The sequence below is a fragment of the Theropithecus gelada genome, chromosome X (assembly GCF_003255815.1).
Source record: "Theropithecus gelada isolate Dixy chromosome X, Tgel_1.0, whole genome shotgun sequence".
NCBI lineage: Eukaryota > Metazoa > Chordata > Mammalia > Primates > Cercopithecidae > Theropithecus > Theropithecus gelada.
In genome coordinates this window covers 99,462,387-99,470,810 of record NC_037689.1, presented here as the reverse complement: position 1 = coordinate 99,470,810, position 8,424 = coordinate 99,462,387, and the positions used below count along the sequence as shown (strand labels likewise).

The following is an 8,424-nucleotide window of genomic DNA, read 5'->3' as shown; positions in this document are numbered from 1 at the left end:
AAAAAAAAAAAAAAAAAAAAAAAAAAAAAAAGAAAAAAAAAGAAATAATTAATGATATATGCAACAATGAACATATAAAGATGCTAAATATATTTATAATTTTAAAATTAAAAATTTTAATTTTGAGGGAATTATAAAGTCAATCAGCATGCCCATATGACAGAACATAATAAAAATCAATCAGCACAAGATTTTTTCCAGTTTTTAAAAGGAAGATTTATTTAACAAGTTTCACTTAGTACAATACATCTAAATGGAAATCACAATACAAGGAAAGATTTAAACCAAAGCCTCAGAATTTCATACAAACAACACGACCAAACTTCTAAAGTATTGGTATTACATCTTAAAATTGTCCCGTATCCTTCAAAAAAAAAAAAAAAAAGTGTACACTCACGTGCCTTACAGGATATTAAACCAAAAAGCTAGAATTAACAAACATGCCAAATGTTTTCACTTTGAATCGTAGACACAGCTCCTATATTTGAGTTTTACAGAAAAGCATGTTTCTCAACATGCATCCGAAGTTTTCAATGTATTTGTGGTATAAGAGCAACATTTAACATAAGTGAAACTGCATTAACCTAAATACGCGTACTGCTTAGGTACACTCCTACAACATAACTAACTTGAGGAAAGCTAAAAATTGTTTTAACAGTTATGGTCAATACTGAACTTTGTTATCATGTCCTAGATGAATGTTTCAGTGTTCAAAATTACTGAGCTTGAAGTTTTAAAATAATCTCAACTTCCACTTTACAGTAAGCATGAATCACAAGCCTGTAATGCAAAACTGTTAAACTTAACTCTTGTTTTCTTAAAAAAGGAGAAAGAAAGATAAAGAAAGAGAAGCTGACCAAGAGTGATCAGAATCAATTATATTTCCCATTTACCAATCATACTGGATATACTAGACATCCCTCCCATTCTATTCAACTCCCACAAATGTACAGCTTTTATATATGGAGCAGCTGTTTGGTGCTCCTTCTCTACCTAAGCAAGGTTTGACTGATAGTCACTGGAGTTTTCCTGCAGAACTTGGTCATATCCACTCATACTGCTCTGACCACCATAACCACCTCCATAACCACCACTCAGCTGCTGGCTAGCAGGACCTCCATAACTAGATTGGTTGGATAAGCCCATCCCTCCCATCATTTGGCTACCATAAGCCCCACCACTTGCCCCTGCTGTAGAATTCAAAAAAAGTTCTACATAGCTGTGATCGTAAGCACCCCCACTTGTTCCTGCAGTAGAATTTAAGAAGAGCTCCACATATCTGTGTTGCATATTAGCTTTGTCTTTTGCCATAGCTGCCACAGCATCTTCATGAGTAGCAAATTCAACATCTGCCTCACCAGTAACTCTGCCATCGGGTCCAATTTCAATATGTACTCTCATGGGATTAAGAGGTGAGAAGAAATTATAAATATCATTCTCAGTGGCTCTGTAAGGTAACCCCCTCATGTGTACACAGTGCCCTGTGGTGCTCTGGAAACTGGACCCACCATCTCCATATCTATGATCAGACATTCCTGAAAAACAGTAATTGAGGTCTCTTCCAAATCTATCAGACCCAAAGCCATATCCATCATTATAGCCACCATAGTCATCATAGCCTCCATACCCTCCACCGTAGGCACCACGCCTCATCCTTTCAAACCCAGCTCCTCTGCCAATGCTATTATACCCTCTGCCAGCCCCCGGCCTATCATAGGGACCTGGCCGCTGCATAGCCATGAGCTTTCGAGGGGGATCATAGTGGGTTCGAACTTCAGCTCGGCTACTCTTGAAGATCTCAATGTACCTGTGCCCTATTCTTTCCTTGTGTTTCTTTAAGGCCTTCTCAGCTATCTCCTGCGAAGCAAACTGCACAAAGGCTTCCCCTGTGCTTCGCCCCTGAAAGTCCACTGGCAGTGTCATCCCATTTGGCACAATTTCCAACCCTGAAAAGAACTGAACAATCTCTTCCTTGCTACAGCCAAATGGGAGTCCTCTAAGCCGGACGAAGCCATCGTTGGCAGTATCAGGGCTATTCGGACCTGTATGCTTCAACACCCAATCCATTTCAACACTGTTAGACTTGAATACTTCAACGTATCTGTGTCCCATGGTTTCTCTGTCCTTCTTCAAAGCCAATTTCACTTCCTCTTCAGATTCAAGTTCAACAAATGCTTCACCACTTGGTCTGCCTTCTCTGGTGTAGATGAAACGAATACCTGATGTGCCATTTTGGATCTTGCAATCAGAGAAGAAGCGCATCACTTCATCGGCTGAGCAGGACCAGGGTAGGCCCCTGACCTTCACCACGAACCCCTCCCTGCCTTCCGTGCTCAGCATCATGGTGACTGTTGGGCTCTTGGTGGCAAGTTTGGCTCAATGCAATTTTAGTGTAGCTGAAAAAAAAAATTAGAAGACTACTGTCATGGAAAAATGTCCGTGATATAGTAAGATAAAAAAGCAAACTATTAATAGAAAATTCAACTATGCTGACAGCTTTTCTGTAAGATGTCTGTATAAACAAAGAGTTCACCAAATTTTTAACTCATTCATTTTTTAAGTTATTTATTCAATGCCTATTACATGTTGGATACCATTAAAAATTAATAGCAATCGGCCGGGTGTGGTGGCTCACGCCTGTAATCCCAGCACTTTGGGAGGCTGAGGCGGGTGTACCACCTGAGGTCAGTAGTACCACCTGAGGTCAGGCGGGTGTACCACCTAGAGGTCAGAGACCAGCCTGGCCAACATGGTGAAACCCTGTCTCTACTAAAAATACAAAAAATTGGCTGGGCGTGGTGGCAGGCGCCTGTAAACCCAGCTACTCGGGAGGCTGAGGCAGGAAAACCACTTTTATGTACCCAGGAGGTGGAGGTGAGCCGAGATCACGCCACTGCACTCCAGCATGGGCCACCAGAGCGAAACTAAGTCTCAAAAAATAAATAAATAAAATAACAGCATCAAATCAGTGGGATAGGTCAACAAATAAAAGATGGCTATATCTGAATATACACACATAAAAAACTTCACTAGATCAAAAGATTAAACAACAATTAAAACATTAAAACACAAACAAAACACAGGTTATATACGTTCTTTATATAATCTCCTTATATACAAATGTATGCAAATCAATAAAATCAGGGAAATATTTGGGCTTCAGAGATAAATGAAAAAAAGACATTATTGGGAATTCACACATTCATTTTAGAAATATTTTTTAGTTGCCATGTCCAATACTCAGCTCTGGCATACAAGAATCAATAAGCCCAGAAAGGGCTTATGATCCTACAGGAGCACCAAATATCATTATTAAAGATGTAAATGCAAATATACATTATACTTGCCATGACCCTCTGGGTGGGGTATAAGCATAGTATCAAGGAGGAACTAGTTGATCAGTTCTATTGGTTGGAGGTCAAATGGTTAAATGAAACAGACTAACCTGCCCAGGGATCCATAAACGATTTTTTAAAATTATGATAAAGCACAAATAGGAGAGGGAAAAGCAAGAGAAAAGGCTGGCAAGGCATAGATCAGATCCCAAAGACTTTTATGCAGTGCTTAGTTAAGACTGCATAAAAAAACTGGAAAAATAACATGGAAAATCCATAAACCTACCACTCAGAGTAACCACTAATGTTCATTCTAACTTAAAAAAAATCCCAGTGCAGCAAATTTAAAGAATTAAAACTGTATAGAAGTATATACACACTATATACACTAAGCACCTTTTAAGACTTTTAAACCGGGGAGTTTGTGGGGTGACTTCACCAAAACTCTTTCAGACAGATCACCCCGGCAACAGTGTGGTACTCAGAGGTGGAACTAGGGAGATTAGTTAGAACTTGTCTCTTAAATATACGTTAAAGGAATCGCCTAAGGCAACAGGAGTAAAATGGAGAAAAGCTGTATCTACACATACCAAAAAAAGTGGAATCTGCGGGACTTGATAACAGATTAAGTATGAGAGAATACAGGTATAGGAGGATACAGGAGAGCAATCTGGGAAATGTTCAAATTTAATCAATCTTCCAGCAAGTTAAAACCAGAACTAATCATTATTTTTCACCCATCAAGATAATGGAAATTAAACGGTGACAGTAAATCAGTGCTATGCAGAGTTCACAAACTAATAATACACTACTAGAGGAGTGATAATTGATATAAACTATTTCCTTTTTGATAAATCCCACTATATCCTGAAAGCAATTTGATAATATGTATCACGGCTTTTGACAGCAAATACATTTCAGTTATGTGCCCTAAGGAGATGATCTGAAATTCAGACAAAGATTTATGGAGCTATATATTCTTTGAAAAGTACTTTATTAAGAAAACTGGAATATTATGCATTTAATTTTAAAAGTTACAAAAATATTTAATAACATGAGAAATTACTTATGCTATAATTATAAGTGACCCAAGAGCACAGCTGCTTTACAATCTCAACTATGTACAAAATACATATTCCCATACCCTTTGACACTGCTAGAATCCTTCCAGGAATCTAGTCAACAGAAATACTTAGGAATGTTCCTTGCAGCACTGTTAGTAAAGGCAGAACATTGGAAACCTTAATAGCCATCATTAGAGGAATGGCTGAATGAATTATACCTTATCCTTAAAATGGAATGCAATGCAGCCATTTAAAAAAAAATCTATCTGCCTTGACCCAGAAAGATCTCCAAAATACACTAAAGAACATACATAGTATGATCCTACTTATAGTAAAAGATTAGCATGCATGTATATACGTATGTAAATAAATAAAAGAAGATCTGGAAGCAAACTTGTTTTTGAGAGAACTGAAGGGTAGGGGGAGTGAAGTGGGCTTTTCGCTTTTTACCCTATATACTTCTATACAGTTTATATTCTTTAAATTTGCTGTACTGGGATTTTTTTTAAGTTAGAAAGAACATATTAGTGGTTACTCTGAGTGGTAGGTTTATGGATTTTCCATGTTATTTTTCCAATTTTTTTATGCAGTCTTAAATTTCTACAGAAATAATTACTTTTACTTCAGCAAAAAAGTAACATAAAACAAATTAAAATGTTTGCATTTCTGGGATTTGGTATAGGAAATTTTATAAAATTGTCCAATTTTGAATGTGGATGGTTATCTGATATGGTCTGTGAGCATTGGGCCTCTTGGAAACAAAGTACAAAGTGTAGTAACGGCCATAAAACTACACTGAGGAAACGATTTAACATTTACTGATTGCATATTAAGTGCCTAGCACAGTGCATCTGCAGTGATAAGTTTTCCTATTAACCATCCTAAGGTCTCAGTGACAGATTTACAGGCTGTTTTTTATTACATTTTGTACAATTTTTTTTTTTTTTTTTTTTTTTTTTTTTTTTTTTGCTTGCCTTATCCCTGGGATAACCCGTCCCATTTAATTCCCTGCACCACTCTATCCCTTAAGAGCCCTTCTGTAGGGGCAGAGAGGTTCTACTTCATTACTGCGTCTCCTGGGAAGGCCATTAGGACTGCTGGCTCAAGTGGGAACCAGGACTCTTTGTGAGTTAAGAATTTGTGTATTTATATGCGTGTTACACACATTTTTTAAAAAACTGTAACGACATAAGGTTGAGTAGTCGTCTCTGGGTGGTGAATTACGTGTATTTTTAAATTTTATACTACATTGTTATTTTTCAAATGTTCGAAATTGAGTATGTAGATTGTTGTTATCAGCAGAAAAATAAACATTATTCGAATACTCAATTCAGTAAAGTAATTTATTGGGCGCCTTTGTCAAGCACGCATTTGCCTAGATGTGACTCTACAGATAAAATTCACTTGGGGCCTCCCCCTACAGACAATCAGGCAGTGGAGACTGAGTGCCTGAATAGATAGACCAGCACTCAGACCACTATTTTCAGTATCTGTTTTTCTTAACTCAGGGCTGTGGTTTTCAAACCTTTTTCGCCTTACGGTCACCCTTAGGGGTCCCCCGAGACCGGCCCAGACAGACAGATATACAAAAACACATACACAGTCATGAGCGTCCACCATTTCCCCACCAGGCGCAGCACAGGCGGCTTCCCGGCACTGAGATGGGGGGGAGGAGGGAAGAGAGCGCGAGGGGGGAGGGGAAAGCAGAGAACGAAAGAGGCGGAGGCGGCCCCCGAACCCCGCTTTGGTCTTCATCATCACCACCCCTGGGTCCCCAGTTCCCACCCACACACCAACCTCTAACGATACCGGGTAATTTTCCTCCTTCTTCCCTCAAACGGCTATAGCGAGACGGTAGACGACGACCAGAACTACTTCTGCTCACGTAAGCGAGTAATCACGTGAGCGCCTACGTCATGTGAGATCTCGGTCACGTGAGCAACTCTCGGCTTAAACTCGGGATCACTAAGGTGCCGCACTTCCTTCTGGTATGGAAATAGGGCGGGTCAATATCAAGAAAGAAAGAGGGTGATTGGTTAGCGGAACGTCTTACGTGACTGATTATTGGTCTACCTCTGGGGATAACCGTCCCAGTTGCCGGAGAAACAGTAACGTCATTATTTAATAAGTAATTGGTGATTGGTCCTCCCCTGAGGTTAAACTTAAAAGCCTAGGTTACCCGCGGAAATCTATGCTGTCTGATCACTGTGACAATGCAGCTGAGGAACCCAGAAATGCATCTGGGCTGCGCGCTTGCGCTTCTCTTCCTGGCCCTCGTTTCCTGGGACATCCCTGGGGCCAGAGCACTGGACAATGGATTGGCGAGGACGCCTACCATGGGCTGGCTGCACTGGGAGCGCTTCATGTGCAACCTTGACTGCCAGGAAGAGCCAGATTCCTGCATCAGGTATCAGATATTGGGTACTCCCTTCCCTTTGCTTTTCCATGTGTTTGGGTGTGTTTGGGGAACTGGAGGGTCTCAACAGGAACAGTTGAGCCCGAGGGAGCGCTCCCCGACCCGACTCTGCGCTTCTTTTTTATCCCCAGCAAACTGTCTCGAATCGGGACTAGCCCTAAACTTTCTCTGTGTGACCTTTCCTGGGATGGGGGTCCGGCCAGCAGCCCCTGTTTGTTTCTCTCTCTCTCTCTCTCTCCCCCCCCCCCCCCCGTCTTCTCTTTCTCTTTCTCTTCCTCTTCTTTCCTCTCTCTATCTCTCTCTCCCTGCCCGGTTCTCCTTTTTCACTGCTCCTTGCAGAGCAGGGCCACCCCATAGGCAGTGTGCCCAAAGTAGCCCTGCCCGGTTCTATTCAGACCCTTCTTGTGAACGTTTGTTCTTCCTCTGCCGGATGCTAACCGTGAGAACATCTAGGATGGGTAGGAGGGATCGGGGACTAAGATTCGTGCCATTTTTTCTCCTTTTGGGGTCGTGGATTTCTCGGCAGTATCTCGAGAGAGTTAGAGAGACCCTAAGGTCGCTGAGATCTCTCCCACCTCGCCTATGAGCGTGGCATCAGGCTGGAAGGTTGACATGGAGGAACTTTATACATTTACACGTTTGGGTGAGGGTTGAGGCTGAATTAGATAGGTATTGAACGTGTCTGACCCTCACAATCCTCATCTGTAAATTGGGATTACAACCTTTTAATTTCAGGGAGCTGACAAAAAAGATCTGAAAAATAGTTCTTATCTCACACAGGTGAACTTTCAAGGAGATAACCTATTTAAAGTACATAGCACAGCGCTTGACCATTCAATTGCGCGTACAGAGCAAATGTTCCCTAACCTGGAATCGATGGGAAAATGAATGTAAACCTACAAATCTGAATGAATATGTGTATTTTTCTGGAGAGAGGATATTTACCTTTCTTCAGATTCTCAACGGGCTCTGTGACTTTAAAAAGGTTAGGAATCACTGATAGATATTGGTAAAAGGTGGCAGTCACAGTACATTTCTGTGTTCATAAGTTATTCCTATGAATATCTTTACAGATAAAGTCAGGATGTTGGTCAGACCTCACAGAAGAAATTGGCCTTCTAAGTTTCATGTGACCCTGTGGTACAGTATGTGTGGCAATTTTGCCCGTCACGGATTTTTTTTTAGTGGTATTTGCATCTGATTAGAAAACTAATGCATGATCATTGCAAAAAATGTAGATAAAGAAGAGCAAAATGAAAATAAAGATTTCCACCCACCATTCCACCACCCGGAAATAATCGTGATTAAAATGTTAATATACAACCTTGCAATTGTTTTCTATATAAATGAAAACATAGATTTCTTTTTTTCATTATATTCCATAAAAAAATGGATCATGTTTATGTCATGTTTGGCTAATGACAAGACCCTGGCACCCAGCCTGGGCTCAAATTCTGCCTCATTGTTACTTAACCCTGTGACATTGGGTAAATTACACCTTTTTTTTTTTTTTTTTTTGAGATGGAGTCTCGCTCACACCATTCTCCTGCCTCAGCCTCCCGAGTAGCTGGGACTACAGGCGCCCGCCACCACGCCTGGCTCTTTTTTT

The 8,424-nt window shown here is 40.6% G+C and overlaps 2 protein-coding genes across 6 annotated transcripts in view; one reads left to right on the top strand and one right to left on the bottom strand.

Annotated features, from left to right (window-relative positions):
* Positions 1 to 191: 191 nt before the first annotated feature.
* HNRNPH2 (heterogeneous nuclear ribonucleoprotein H2) lies at positions 192 to 6,383 on the bottom strand. 5 transcript variants are annotated; one of them, XM_025373144.1, is made up of 3 exons: positions 6,197 to 6,383; positions 1,242 to 2,396; positions 192 to 1,190 (listed from the first exon to the last, which is right to left on the bottom strand). In XM_025373144.1, the coding sequence occupies exons 2-3, from the start codon at positions 2,341 to 2,343 to the stop codon at positions 994 to 996; spliced, it is 1,299 nt and encodes a 432-aa protein (XP_025228929.1). In that variant the 5' UTR covers positions 2,344 to 2,396; positions 6,197 to 6,383; the 3' UTR covers positions 192 to 993. The 5 variants fall into 5 exon arrangements, with proteins under 5 accessions (XP_025228929.1, XP_025228930.1, XP_025228926.1 ...); XM_025373145.1 differs by having other exon boundaries at positions 192 to 2,174; positions 2,302 to 2,396; positions 6,197 to 6,295; XM_025373141.1 differs by having other exon boundaries at positions 192 to 2,396.
* Positions 6,382 to 8,424, top strand: part of GLA (galactosidase alpha) — a 10,378-nt gene continuing 8,335 nt past the window's right edge. Inside the window, exon 1 of the mRNA XM_025373146.1 lies at positions 6,382 to 6,806. Within this exon, the coding sequence (XP_025228931.1) occupies positions 6,613 to 6,806 (194 nt within the window). The 5' untranslated portion in view covers positions 6,382 to 6,612. The remainder of the gene's footprint in view (positions 6,807 to 8,424) is intronic.